At 41.0% G+C, this 15322-nt stretch overlaps 1 protein-coding gene across 1 annotated transcript in view; it reads left to right on the forward strand.

The window, feature by feature from the left end:
- The first annotated feature begins 12932 nt into the window (after positions 1-12932).
- The window catches only part of PDE11A (phosphodiesterase 11A), a 321994-nt gene continuing 319604 nt past the window's right edge, over positions 12933-15322 (forward strand). The window contains exon 1 of the mRNA XM_028510818.2: positions 12933-14179. Within this exon, the coding sequence (XP_028366619.1) occupies positions 13256-14179 (924 nt within the window). The 5' untranslated portion in view covers positions 12933-13255. The remainder of the gene's footprint in view (positions 14180-15322) is intronic.

Raw genomic sequence — 15322 nt, forward strand, 5'->3', positions numbered from 1 at the left:
TTATTGCCTCTAACTAACAAAAATTATGTTTTTCTTACATAATTATTTGTGTCAGCATTTACTTGCCTTAATGAAGAGAATAAGTATTTAAAAATTATGTTTATCTACAGAAGATGGGTTGGTGGTTGCCATAATAACAACACTAATATAATGGCTAACATGAATTGAGAGCTCACTATGTGTTAGATACTGTTCTAGTTGTTACACATATATAAACTCATTTAACCCTCACAAAAATCTTATTAGGGAAATTATTTACATTTTACAAATGTAGATACTGAGGCATAGAGAAGTTAAGTAACTTACCATCCGAGAGCTTGACACTAGTGAGAATATACAAAACAAATTCAGATCAACCCCAAATCATTCAGGGCAGTGACAGAGAAGACCTCATGCCTGAGGCTTTCTGCAGTGGCCTTCCCTTCACCGTGATGACGATGCTAGCGCCACTCCCACTTCACCAGAGGATCTCCTAAAGGAGAGACCCTACATACGAAGTGCTGGATAAGATTCCAAACATGAGCTTGAAATTTAAGAAGGAAGAAAAGGGTGAAAGAGTGAAAGAAAAAGCAGCCAGACTGAGACGGGTGCCTGTTTTCAGTCATTGTTAACAAAGGATACATTTAACTGTGCTCACAGGAGGACTTGAGTGAGAAACTGAAGTGAACTACATTTTATATTTTATTGTATTATGGTGTGAATTTAATAACTTGGCCAGTTTTTTGTTTACTATATTTATAATGTTGGTATCTGAAAGGACATTTAAATTTGTCTATTTCTTGGTGGTAAAATAATTGGTAAAGAAATTTTCTATACATATAAGAGTCTCATTCAACATCGGGTTTTATGCTGAAAAAAAAAAAGGTGTATATATATAAAGTGAGAACATCATTCAGAGGCCAAATTTCAGGAGAAATGCCCAGCAGCAGGCTCCATCTCGTACTGACCAGCTGCACAATGCACAGGGTACACTCATTGTCTCCTCCTATATAGCACACAGCTCTGATGCAGCTAGAGTTTCCAAAATGATAACTGATAATGTTAGTGACTATTTTACCTTACACCTTATGCTAATAAGATTGATTTGGCAAGAGATTTATAGTTTCTCCAAGTTCAACCTGTCTTTAGTTTTGAGTATATATTTTGAAAAGGTAAATTTTTTATCTTTTGGCATTTTAATTCTGATGTGTCTTGGTATGGTCCTCTCTGAGTACATCTTGTTGGGGACTCTGTGCACCCTGGGCTTTTATGTTTCTTTCCTTCACCAAATTAGGCAAGTTTTCTTTCATTATTTTTTCAAATAAGTTTCAATTTCTTGCTCTTTCGCTTTTCCTTCTGGCACCTCTGTGTTTGAATGTTGGTGTGTTTGAAGATGTCCCAGTGGCTCCTTACCATATTCTCATTAAAAAAAACTTGTTTTTCTTCTTGCTGTTATGATTGAATTTTTTTTCTTCCTTGTGTTCCAAAATCATTAATTTGATTCTCAGCATCATCCACTCTGCTGTTGATTCCCTGTAAATTTTTCTTTATTTCATTTAGTATAACCTTTATTTCTGCCTGGGTCTTTTTATACTGTTGAAGTACCCAATGAATTCCTTGAGCACCCTAATTACCAATGTTTTGCACTCTGCATCTGATAGATTGCTTATCTGCATTTCATTTAGTTCTTTTTCAGGAGTTTTGCTCTGTTCTTTCATTTGGGCCATATTTCCTTGTCTCCTCATTTTGGCAGCATCCCTGTATTTGTTTCTATGTATTAAAAGCAAATGTATTAGGTAGAGCTGCTTTGACTCCCTGTCTTAGTAGTGTGGCCTACTGTGGAAAAGTGCATGGGTAAGTTGGATGGAGTGGAGCCTTAGGTAATCACCTGGGCCGGGCAACCCATGTGAGCCAGATTTGATGGAGTCTCCAATATGATGTTGCTGCTCTGTGGCTCTGTGGCTCTGTGTGGGAGAGGGCTCAGAAAAGGGCCAATGCTTCCTGGCCTCTAAAGTTTTGTCTGGGAGGGAGCTGCCCCCCTGGTACTTGCCCTGATGCCAGATACTTCAGTTTCTCCCCGTATGCTGGCATGCTTCCAGCTGCTGCCCTGGTGCTGAAGCCCAGAAGAAGTGAGTCTGTGTAAGTCCTCAGTCTGTTCTGGACCCTTTAAAAGGTGATGCCTGAGAATCTGACAGTTTCTTCTGCTGCCCAAACCCCCACTGGTTTTTATGGCCAGAAGTTATGGGGACTTATCTTCCTGGCACTGGAACCCTGGGTTGGGGGGCCTGGTGTGGGGCATGGATCTCTTGCTCCCAAGATATCCCTTCCAATTTTTATCCACCGAACAGGAGTGTGGGACCACCTGTTCTCAGTGTCTCTGCATCTCTGTCTCTCCTAGTCATCTGAATGAATTTGACTTCTTTAATTCCTTGCTTGTTGGATTTCCATACAGTTCAATTTTCTGACAATTCTGGGTGACAGTTGTTTTGTAGTCTAGTTGTAATTTTTTGCTGTGGCTGTGTGAGGAGGCGAGTCATGTTTACCTGTGCTTCCATCTTGATGGGCAGTTGGAAAGGTAAATTCCAACATTAAAAATGTTATAAATATTTTATGACTAACATATAGTATATTTTAAAAAAATGTTTATTTAGAACTTGCAATTGTTTGGCTCTCTCATTTATCATGATCACTGAAAAAATAAAATAAATAATTAAGAGTAATATGTTTATTTTTTGATGTTGGTTGCTGTTGAAGTTACTCGTGGGAGTAATATTTCATCTTTGAATCAAACCATAAATAACAGATGAGACAAATGGAGGCTGTCTTTTAAATGATAAGGCATCGTTATTCTATTCTTATAGTATTTCCCTATAAAATATGTAGAGCAATGCCTGGAGTGATTAATTACTTCTGATTTAGTGAATGAAGGCATGCCAATTAAGAAGAAAGGGCCAGTATTTCATATTTATTTCTACTCTTCTTCTTATATATTAGTTCCTTAAATGAAAACAAATCATCTATGGTTGAATTTCCCCCTCATTTTTCCTTTTTTGCTCTGATCACTAGATCTACACTTTGAATATTAATGTTACTTATGAATTATTACTGAATATAAATAATCCTATGTCATTTAAGAATATTTCTTTTATAAGTTTCTTTGTCTCTCATGCTCTATCAATTGTATCTTGTATTGTCAATTGTACTTAATGTAATTAGCCCATCTCCCTAGCTAGACTAGAAATGTTCTTTGAAGAAATGGATGACCCTTACATTATTTTATATTCTCAATGTCTAAGTTAACACTTGATTGTTTAAGGTAGTTTTAGAAAAGTTACCTATATAAAAATTCGAGGAACTTTTAAAATATTGAATTTGCCCATATTCTTCTAAGTTTGCCTCCAAACATAAAGAAAACATTTTGAAACAGTTAAAATCCCATCAATTTGATCAGCAAATCATTCTTTAGCAAGATACTTTGATTACTGATGATTTTTCTTCTGAGACATACTACTCTATTGATTCTAAGAAGAAAACAGAATATTTAAAACATTTGTGGCATTATATTCCTTCTGTACCTTCATGGGGTATATTGTTTATCTAGATATCTTTGAAATTTTAAAAATTTACCTTCTGGGTACTTACATTTTTTAATGCAACTATGAACACAGGTGGGCTTATTGCTCAGAGTGGCTTTAATTTATGAATTGAAAAAAGAAGAGATAAATAAAAGAATAATAAAATGCAGTTTAATGTAACATTTTTTAAAGTGGAGAATAAAATGCATCATGTTGGGTTGAATCAATACCAAGTATTAAAAGGTTTACGGCAGATATCCGACCAAAATGTGTGGAAGCAGGAGGATAGATCACACAGGAAGATGAAACACAGCTTCTTACTATGGAAGTGTCTTACTGTGCTGTATAGGATGTGACATTTCACATAACTTTTAACAGAAAAAAAGTTTGAGAGGTGCATCGATGAGGCATCTTATGTTAGTTTCCCAGGGTCATTATAACCAGTCCCCATGAACGTGGTAGCTTAAAACAACAGAAATTCACTCCCTGACAGTTCTGAAGGCCAGGACTCCAAAATCAGGTGTTGGGAAGGTTGATTTTTTTTCTTCTGGATGCTCTGGGGGAGAATCTATTCCATTCTTCTTTTCAGGTCTGTGGTGGCTGCCAGCAATCCTTGATGTTCCTTGGCTTATAGATGCATCACTCCAACCTCTACTTCTGTCTTCACACCACCTTCTTTTCTATGCGCCTCTGTCTTCTCTCCTGTATCTTATAAAGAAAAGTGACATTGGATCTAGGGTTTATTTAGGGTGAACCCTAATTACATCTACAAAGATACTCTTTCCAAATAAGGTCATATTCACCCTGGGTTCTGGGAGGACATATCTTTCGGGAGCCTGCCATCTAACACACTACATGTCATTGACAAGGACTTAGTACTATAAATAAGACTTTATAAGCAATGATGTGCCATTATTATACTTGTTATGTGGAAGACAATACTGTTTGGCACAGAATGAACAGATAATGAAGGCTTGAATTAAGGCAGGTGGATTTGGAGAAAAGAACCAGGGTTCAAAGAGAAGTTTCTGGGGTAAAATACATAGGATTGATTGATTTAAAGTGAAGAGGGGTGAGAGTGATCTTGGAATGGTAAATTTGAGATGTCTGTGAGACATTTAGGAAAAAAGGTCCTGGAGCAGTTGGAAATGTGGGCTGGGGATTCAGGAGAAAGCTTGTGTGGTTGGCTGTTAAATGAGTGGTTCTCAGTGAATAACATTTGTGGGTATTTACATCTTTGCCCTTTTTCTGATTGGCTCTGTGCTTGGCTATGTGATTAGCTTTGGCCAATGGGACATTAAGAAGTATGATGGAAGCTTGATGAGCTCTTGCACATTGGGTTTATCCTCCCAAAACACTACCCTTTGGAACCTAGCTACCACACTGGAAGGAAGGACAGAATGTCCCACTGGAGAGAGAAGCTATATGAAGAGGACCTGAAGGATGAGACACTATGAGGAAGAAGGCGTCCTGGAGGCCCTAGGTGTGTGCAATAGCCTTCTTGACTTCCCAGTGCAGCCCAACTGCCTGCTGAACTCAGCCACATGAGTGACTTCTGCTAATACCAAGTGGAACAGAAGAACTACTGGTCAACCTACAACACTGTGAAAAGTTAAAAAAAATCTTCATTTTAAGCAACCAAATTTTGAACTGGTGTGTTATGCATGTTATAGACTAAATGTCTGTGTTGCTTCAAAATTTATGGGTTGAAGCTCTTACCCCCAATTTGATGGGACTTGGAGATGGAGCTTTTGGGAGGTAATTAGGGTTAGCTGAGATCATGAGGACAAGGACCTTGTCTGATGAAAGTAGTGCTTTAATAAGAGACACCAGAGAGCTCATTCTCTCTCTCTGCTGTGTAAGGACACAGTGAGAAAGTGGCCATCTGTAAGCCAGGAAAAGAAGTCTCCCCAGAACCAAACCATGCTAGCACCCTGATTTCAGGCTTCCATCTTGCAGAAATGTGAGAAAATAAATTTCTGTTGTTTAAGACACCTAGTCTATGGTATTTTGTTATGGCAGTCCAGCATCTGTTGATGGAAAACTGAATCACCTTGGAACATAATATATGAAGTGGGGACTACAAAAAACAGGGGATGGCAATTGAAGTCATGGAAATGGATCTTATATGAGTAATTGCAACAATTAAGGAGGATCACAAGAGGTGGGAAAACTAGGGAGATAAACTGAGGAACAATGGTTAGTTGTGGTTTTGAGAAAATGTTATTCAGATACATTCAAATAATAAATAATCATAAAGTGGTGCTGTTGAGAAAAAGTTTCAAGAACAGGGGACTTCCATAAAACTGGTATGAAGATTAAAATAGGCCACTGGATTTGGCATTTGGGAGGCCATTGATGGATCATTGAATAAAAACACAATGTTAGAGCTACAAATGATCTTAGAGCAGCACTCTCCATAGAGCTTTCTAAGGTGATGGACATGTTCTCCATCTACACAGTCCAATATGGTAGCCACTAGCCATCTATGACTATTGAGCACTTGAAGTGGAACTAGTTTTTCAAAAGAAATAAAATTATGATTTTATTTAATTTTAATTTATTAAAATAAAATTTAATTACTCACATGTGTGTGCCTAGTGGATGCCATACCGGACAGTACAGCAGTGGGAGCACTAATTGCAAGGAAACTGATGGTAAGTATGAAAGTTGTATTTTGTTCAAAGGCAACTGGGGAAAAATAGCTCAACAATGTTAACAGTGAGGGGAGGGAAAGAAAAAGATAATTTAAATGGAGTAAACAAGAAAAATCAACATTTTACATAGTCATACCTCAGTAGTCATCAGCTTCAGAACTCAACAAACCCTGTATCTGTTGCATTTTGACGAGAAAAAAATGTTTCAGAAATGAAATGTTTTGGGACTTATCACACTTGCTAGAACTTGTATGAGTCACGATGCTGCCCTCCAAGAGAAAATGCTTCATCACTCTTTGCTTGAAAAATTTGTTTGGTACTTGTTGATTTTGGGGCACTCATCACAAATTCCAGAATCAATTAACGACAAGTGCTGAGGTACCACTGTATTTTAAACGCTAATTGTATAATTACAATGTACTGTATACCATATTGCCAAGAGCATAAGAATTATTGAGGGTACTTTGTTAATTTGGTCAATGACACTCAGAATTAGTCAATTAGGCTTTGTAACACAGCTATATTTGTCCAAGTAGTGTGTCAATACATGCTTCAGAATTTATATTACAGTTTTTTCTCCTGCAGTGAAAGAAGCACTTCATTCCCAATTGTACAACTGGACAGTGCTAATCTAATATGTCCTGACTCACATATGAAATCTGTCCAGAAGGTATCCAGCCATGTAATGTGAGAAATAGAGACATTTATTGAAGAAGATACAAGATACAAGAAACATTGTACATAACACAATGACACCTCAGTCCCCATCCAAGTAGGCACCTTGGGACTTCATATAATTCTCCCAGTCACCATCAGCTGCCCCATCGTATTTTCCTGATTCTCATCAACGCTCTGAAATCCCTTCCCTTTCGAAGGCGATTTTAGTTTTGGGGAAAGTCAGAAGTCACAGGGCACCAAATCTGGGCTGTTGGGGTCTAAGTTACCTGGGTGATTTGATGTTTTGCCAAAATATTCTGCATGAGATGTGATGCATAAATGGACACGTTGTGGTAATGAAGCTGCCAATCACCAGTAGCCCATAGCTGCAGCCTCCTGAATCATCCAAATAGTTTCCACAGAGGAATGTTCAAGGTTAATGAAAAATGTGATACAGATTCCTTGCCCTACAGTCATTTTGAATGTGATGGCCACACAGCACAGATGCTAACTCACTAGTGTCTACCTCTCCCGCTGACCAGTACAGTGAAGTCATCATTGTTCACGCATGTGTATTCCAGTCCACTCTCCTTGGCTTTCAGTTTACATTGATGTTGCACAAATCATTCTAGTTACATTAACAATGGTTGCACTTTTTCCAGACAGACCTTGTATATTAATTCACACAATAACTTTTATATTTATCATTCTTTTGTGAGTTACTATGGATTACAAAATTTCACTGGATTAAGGTGAAATCAGTAATAGGACAGGGAATGACAATTTAAACAGACACATGTTGAAATTCTACATAAAGAGAGTGGAGAAAAAAGGTCCTTAGAAAATTGAAAACCAGGGAAGACATCTGTGATAGTTTAATTAATATGAACTTGAGTGGGCCATGAGTTGCCCAGATTAAATATTGTTTCTGGGGCTGTCTAAAGATGTCTCTAGATGAGATTAGCATTTGAATTGGTGGACCCAGTAAAATAGATTGTTCTCCCCGGTGTGGATGGGCATCATCTATTCCAATGAAGGCCTGAATAGAGCAAAAGGTGGAGGAAGGAGGAATTCACCCCCTTTTTTTCTACTTTAGTCCATTTACCTTACTGGGACATCTCATTTCATCTTCTGCCCTTGGACTGGAATTTACAAAATTTGCTCCTCTTGCTCTTAGGCCTTTGGACTCAGACTGAATTACACTTCTAGCTTTCCTGAATTTCCAGCTTGTAGACCACAGATCATGGGACTTTGGCCTCTATAACCATGTGAGCCAATTCCTCCTTATCTATCTATCTATCTATCTATCTATCTATCATCTTTCTATATATAATCCTATGGTTCTGTTTTCCCTGAGAACCCCACTATTACAGCACCTTGGGTTTGGGACTTGGCGAAGACTGTGGCCACTTCTGACATTAAATTCCCATAGAGATAAACATCTCTGTGGAACTTAAAGCTCAGAGATTTTAATTTTTTTGGAATTTGAATAACTCACCTTCTTTTGATCCTGTGGACCTCTATTCCCTAAATAATAATATGGCAATTATAATTTTTTTGAAGTGAATTTTTATTTTGAAAATTGCATTAATCTTTCTGATGATGCCTATTGGTCACACAATGAAAGTCTGTTTTATGAGATGAAATGATTAGGAGAGAAGGCTTAGGAGGCAGAAGTTCATTGTGCTTCATGGGGTTGGTATCAAGTTGTGGGATGGGATGTTGGTAAGTGTGGGACAGAACCAAGAGCAGATCAGAGGCTGTGTTTGGCAGCTGACTTTAGAAGAGTTATATGTGTACTATAGATCTCAGTTTCTGCATGTGCAAAATGAAAGTGGAGAATTAGATGATCTCTAAGGTTCTATCTAGTACTAAAATTTAAAGGCCCTCTTTGTAATAACAAAAGTTGTATTGCATGTAACCCAGTGCTCCACACATTGACTGCTCCATAAATGCTAATTGGCAATGGCAGTGATAAAGTAATAAATAATTTGATCAAAAAGGATGCCCTTATGCTTGAAAACTACAAATATATAGCCCTTGTATCTTCTCCAATAAGAGTCTACTTGGTCAGTATTTATAATTTTGTGGAAAGAGGTACGGGTGGATGGGGAGGGAGTCTTTGGAGCTTCTTGCTTTAGCTGATTTATTTTCACAATAGCATATATTTTCAGGGTTAATGCCTTTAGGGGTTCTGTTGACTACAAGTGATACTGCAAGTGTAGAGTGTATTATAGGTAGTTTTGGTGGAGTTAGCAGGTGAGCAGAAGATGACAGAATTACACAGAAAATTTCTTGAAGCTATAGCATCCATTACTTCTTGAGGGGACCTCTTCGAGGTTTCATACTGGGCTGAACATTCTTCATTTCCCCTCCAGCTTTTCCTCTGTCCTCCCTACTCTCTGATCAGGGAGGGCAACCTCTATGAGTGGATTCCATTAACAAACTCCTGCGCGCTATAGCTTCTAGTTGGGTCTGGTCATGATAGGAGGGAGGGAGGAGACTGAAGTTGAGGTATTTATTCTTGATATTCCTCCTTTGAGGTCAATTTGAGCTGTCAGTGTCCTCTGACAGGCTGTGCCTGATCCTCTCGAGGCTGTTGTCACCACACAAGCCTCTCTCTTTCTGAGTCCTGGTAACCTTTTTCTCCCTCCTCCTATCAGTTCTAGGGTGGTAATTTCTCTGCTGCTGTGAGTCCCAAGTTCTTTCACTGTTCCTGTGATTTACTTATACTCCATTTTATAATTAATCCCTTTGTAAATTAAACTTCTTGGAATTACTTTGAGTGTGCCCTGTTTCCTGTTGGGCCCATGACTAATAATACACATAATATCCTACAAATTGAGAATAAAGAGGAAAGAGTAATTGGGACCATATTACTGTACATCTTATTATGCAGATCTCTATCACAGCTCTCTGGACTATCTCCTGAGCGCTCTCTGTCACTTTCTCATTTTCTTCCCCAACCACCAACTTCCTGTGATCTCATAAACCAATCAGGGACCAAACTACAGCCAGCTCAAAACCAAGCCAGAAATGCTTAATTCATTTTCTTCCTCTTCCCAGTATTTTCTACTCCCACCCTTGGTGCTATGGACTGTGAGATCCTCATTCGAAGGGAGAGGTTTTGTCTTAGACTTCTATCATCCCCAGAACCTGGATGGAATGCAAGACATGGTAAACAACTGCTTGTATAAAGAATACATGAAGATGGAATCAAAGAAGTCTCTATTTTTTAAGCCTGATGGGTCTAGACAGCCCAGGGCTGGTCCACTTCTCTCTTTTCTTTGAGGATGCTCTGTGCTTTTCTTGCCTCCAGGCACAGCACTGCTGCTATGTTCTGACAAGTTGTATGCTTGTTAAAATTTATGGTGTTGTTTTATAACAGCTTTATTGAGATGTAATTCACATACCACAAAACTCACCCATTTAAAGTGTACAACTCAATGTTTTTAATGTATTCAAAGAATTGTGCAATCATCACCACAATAAAATTTAGAATATTTTCATTACCCTAAAAAGAAACCCCATACACATTAGCAATCACCCGCTTTCTCTCCACCTGCCCTTCCCCTCATCTCCTGGCAACCACTAATATGCTTTCTGAGTCTCTGGATTTTCCTGTTCTAGACATTTCGTATAAATGAAATCATATAATATGTGGTTCTTTGTGAATGACTTCTTTCACTTTGCTTACTGTTTTCAACTTTCATCCAAGTTGTAGCATGCATCAGTACTTCACTCCTTGTTACAGTCAAATAATATTCTAATATATAAATATGCCACATTTTATTTACCTATTCAAAATTTGGTGGACAATTGAATTTTTCCGCTGAGTGCTGGTAAATGTTTAACAACAAACAATCTGGGGAAAAAATCATGATTCATAGCATTTGTTGACTTTCATGTGTAAATAGTCACATCATGGCTGATTGCAGGCTACATAATGTCATTGAACATGGAAGGGGAAAGAGATACTAAAATTAACTCTAGGGAGTCCCTACAAGCCAGCTCCAGCATAATAATCTGACCATCTTTATTGATGGATCACTCAAGTTACCAGAGGTGTGGCCAGAAGCAATGATGTTTCGAATTAGGTTAGGATAACAACAACAACAACAACAACAACAACAACAAAATTAATACAGTTGGCTGCAAACTGCCAATATTCTATGTTTAGTTCACTGTCTTTTAGCTGATCTCCCTGCTTGCTCTCAAATAGTTCAAACACATTATACTGTAGCTCTTGCTTTCTCTGCCTGGTACACTCTTTTCCCTGGATATCAACATAACTCGTTTTCTCATTTTCACCAGATCTCTGCTCAGGTGTCCCCTCTCCAGAAAGGCCTTTCCGCTACCTCATCCCTTTATTTAATCTTTTGCTAAATCTTGTTTTTCTTCATAGTAGTTATCACTGATGCTGTATTATTCTGCATATTTATTTTCTTATTTGTTTACTGGCTGTCTCCCCACCATAGTGCAGGCTGTGCGAAGGCAGAGTCTTTGTCCACAGTTGCATGCCCGAGTGCATGGTCAAGGCCATGCCCTTAATCATTTTGAACAAGTGCCTCTTTTCCCCCTCTCTGCTCCTTCTGATTTGTGGCCCAAATCCTAGAATAGATAGGACTTGGTTGGCACTAGTGGGAGACACTTGGTGACGTGGCTAAGAGTGTGCCTCACTCTGAAGCCAAACTAAATGTATCATATCCCAGCTGTGGCACCGACTGACTGTGCATCCTAAGGAAGTTACTCAGCTTCTCAGAGTTTCCCCATCATTAAAACAGGAAAATAAGAGTCCTCACCTCATAAGTCCATGTGAGAATTAAATTAATATATTAATTTAAAGTGATCAACACTTGGCATGTTCAGTATACCTTATCTGAGGACATCTTCCAGAAGTAAGCTTTATTCACTGCGTAAGGGTCCTCTGGGTGCCTGCCATGTGGAAGCCTGTAAAAGTTGCTATCCACCTGCTCCGCAGCCCTTTTTTATTACCCTCATTGTGGCATCCAGTAAGAGCACTTCTAGATTGTTCTGCTGTTCCAGGAAACCGGATGGTTCTCCAACTGCTTTTGTTTCTCACAAAAGAGGAGACCCTTGGACTTCAAGAAAGTGTTATCTGCCTGCTCTTCTTAACTTGCAAATCACCTATGCTAACCACTAGGTTTGGAAAGGGCCCAAGGGAAACCTCAAGTTATTTTCAGCCCAGCTAGATGAGACTAAGTTGGATGTGGAGTGTCCCTAGAGCAGCAGAAAGACAAGCCTCCCACAGAGGAGAACTTATCCACAAACCCTGGGACACTGAGAGTCAAGGAAGGGCTGGTGTCCTATATTTGGAGAAAGGAGATGGCAAATCATTCATGAAGAGAAACCACTCTGTATGCAGGACTGGCTTGGAAGGAAGCCCCTGAGACCCTCCAGTCCACTTTGCTATGTGTCCCTGTTAGGCTGGGTCCCTAACTCAAGTAGTATCCTTTTCCCCCCTCCAATCCCAGGTCCATGAATTTGGTTCAAGTCATGAATTGCTCAGATAGGGGAACTTCATTTACTAATTTCGGGTAAGTCCAGTTCCATTAATATTTACTGAACACAAGCAGTTGGGCAGTGTTAGCTGGCAGTCCCTAGGAACCAACAATCCACAGTCATATCCCAGAAAAATAACCCTGTCTGTCTCTGAGAATCCTCGGTTCCTCTGGGTCTGATACTGCAAAACATCGACATTTCCTTGTGCCAGGGACTTCCATTGGACCCCGCGGGGCCTCCTTGAACTGCTGGAGGGTTAAAGGGCTGGGAATAGGAAGGGCTGGGGAGGTAAGGGAGGAAGGAGGGGGAAGAAACAAGGTGCGTTTCTCCCTCAATTCCTGTTCCAGTAGGGAGTCGGCCGTGATCCCCGGCGCGGATCCTATCCGACCAGAGGCTCTTCCAGGAACAGCCTGGCATCCTGCACCGTGGACTTGGGCTGGTTGGGCGCCCGCGTCACACTCCTCCCACTTCTCTCCTCCCTCGGGCTCCGAGCCTCACTCAGGGGCGTGTTCTGCCCTGCCTCCCTTTCACCGAGGTCCACTCCTCCGGTTACCGCGGCGGCGACAGCAGCCGGAGCGAGAGCTGCGATAGCTCCAGGTTTCTAGGAAGAACCTGTGGCCGCGGTGGCGGCACCTCGGTGGGGGCACCTGTGCGGAGCAGGAGGGCTTGGGATTCGTGCCAGCCACTCTCTGAGCCCGAAGGAAGGGGCACCTCTCAGCCCCTTAGGAATCCACTTCTCTGCAGAATCTCCACACGGAGCTGGGAATACTGGTGGGGTAGACATGTGCAGGACCAGCTAGAGGGCTGAGAAAGGTAAACATTTGGTCCAAGTGTTGACAGGCAGTGAAAACTGTGTCTGGGACCATGACAGCTCCCCCGCTGGACTTTGGGGAGGTGGAAACTTTCCTGGACAGGCACCCAGAGTTGTTTGAAGATTACTTGATGCGGAAGGGGAAGCAGGAGTTGGTGCAGAAGTGGCTGCAGAGGCACAGTGAGGGTCAGGGGGCTGTAGGCCCAAGGCCTGCCCTGGCCGGCACCGGCAACGTGGCTCACGGCAGTGGCAGAGGCAGCAGCAGCAGCAGCAGCAGCGTTGATGGTGGCACCGGACCAACTGGCTCTGGCAAGAGCCAGCCCACTCCCGGTGGCGGGGACTCTGGTGGGGCTCCCCTGAGTCCTAGCTGGGCCAGTGGCAGCCGGGGCGATGGGAGTCCGCAGCGGAGAGCTTCTCAGAAAGAGCTGAGGAAGAGTTTTGCTCGCTCCAAGGCCATCCACGTGAACAGGACCTACGATGAACAAGTGACCTCCCGGGCCCAGGAGCCCCTGAGCAGTGTACGGCGGAGGGCGCTTCTCCGGAAGGCCAGCTCCCTGCCCCCCACCACAGCCCATATTCTCAGTGCCCTGCTGGAATCGAGGGTGAATCTGCCTCAATATCCCCCTACAGCCATTGACTACAAGTGCCACCTCAAAAAGCATAATGAGCGTCAGTTCTTTCTGGAATTGGTCAAGGATATCTCCAATGACCTTGACCTTACCAGCCTGAGCTACAAGATCCTCATCTTCGTCTGCCTCATGGTAGATGCTGATCGTTGCTCTCTGTTCCTGGTGGAAAGAGTGGCTGCTGGCAAGAAGAGTTTGGTCTCCAAATTGTTTGATGTGCATGCAGGGACCCCACTGCTGCCTTGTTGCAGCACAGAGAACTCAAACGAGGTGCAGGTTCCCTGGGGCAAAGGCATCATTGGCTATGTCGGGGAGCATGGAGAAACGGTCAACATTCCTGATGCCTACCAGGTAGGACTTTGCCATGTCCCCCTTCCACAGCCCCATTGGCCTAGGAGCCAAGCCTTCAGTTACCCTTTGGCATCCAGGAACACATTAATATAGACTCTTCACAATATGATTCTTGCTATTTAAATTTCTTCTGAGATCAGATTAGTTAGAGTGTTTCTACACCATCGTTGATGTCAGGATCTTGCCCTAACACAGTGGCTTGTGGAAAATATATGTAGCCCAAGAGTTTCATTTTTCATCTAATAATACCACATGTTCTCTGTCAAGATACTTTGTCTTTAAGAATAACAGTGTGTGGTTTTAGAGTGCATTTGTGGGGTGATGGAAAAAGATGTGTACTTCTGGATTCCAGTGTTAGTCTCAAGAAGATGGGCATGTTGGCGTCTTTGATGTCTTTTGGGGGCCATAATGCATTTCATTCTCATTCGTGGTTGGAAGGAGAACAAAGAGCCTGCCTGCTTGCCTGTCCCCTTCTCTCGTTTACAGTTGCATGAGTTCCAAAGTAGAGGAGAAGAGGAAGAGAAGGGAGGTCAGGAAAAGAATGGGCCTCTGACATATTTGTGCCTTTTTAGCATCTGTTTTAACTGTTTTTGTTGTTGAATTTACAGAAGTTGAACAGGTAGAAGAATTATTTATCTCTAGGCTGGAATATAGCATTATCTGCAATTAGCTTTTAACAGGACTGAGCACTACTTTAGTTTGTGAAACAAAAATTGGTAATTTTCTAGCTACTCCAAAGGCAATGAGCAGGGTAAACATGCTAGTTTCAAGTGGAAAAGGAAGCCCAACAGGCTGTCATCTGGTATATCTACCTAAGCTTTTTATTTTCACAGTGATTTGAACTTGATATTAGATCCTGGATCCAAGAGCTGGTCAGTTCTAATTCCTTCATTATCTATTTACTGAACATGGTGAAACTGGATGTCACTTTCTATGAGACTTCCTCGGGGTTCATAGAACTGAGAGATGAGCACTTCTTTCACGTGTTTAATAGAGCTACATGTTTTTCTAGAGTTTGGTTGCTATTGATCAGAATAGCAAAAGTGGTGGGAATGACATGAAAGGAAAAAAATTTATATTTCATCTGAAAGTTGACAGTTTTACATAGAAAATTGATTAGCTTGTACTAAAACCAAGTTTCGT

The sequence above is a fragment of the Phyllostomus discolor genome, chromosome 4 (assembly GCF_004126475.2).
Source record: "Phyllostomus discolor isolate MPI-MPIP mPhyDis1 chromosome 4, mPhyDis1.pri.v3, whole genome shotgun sequence".
Taxonomy (NCBI): domain Eukaryota; kingdom Metazoa; phylum Chordata; class Mammalia; order Chiroptera; family Phyllostomidae; genus Phyllostomus; species Phyllostomus discolor.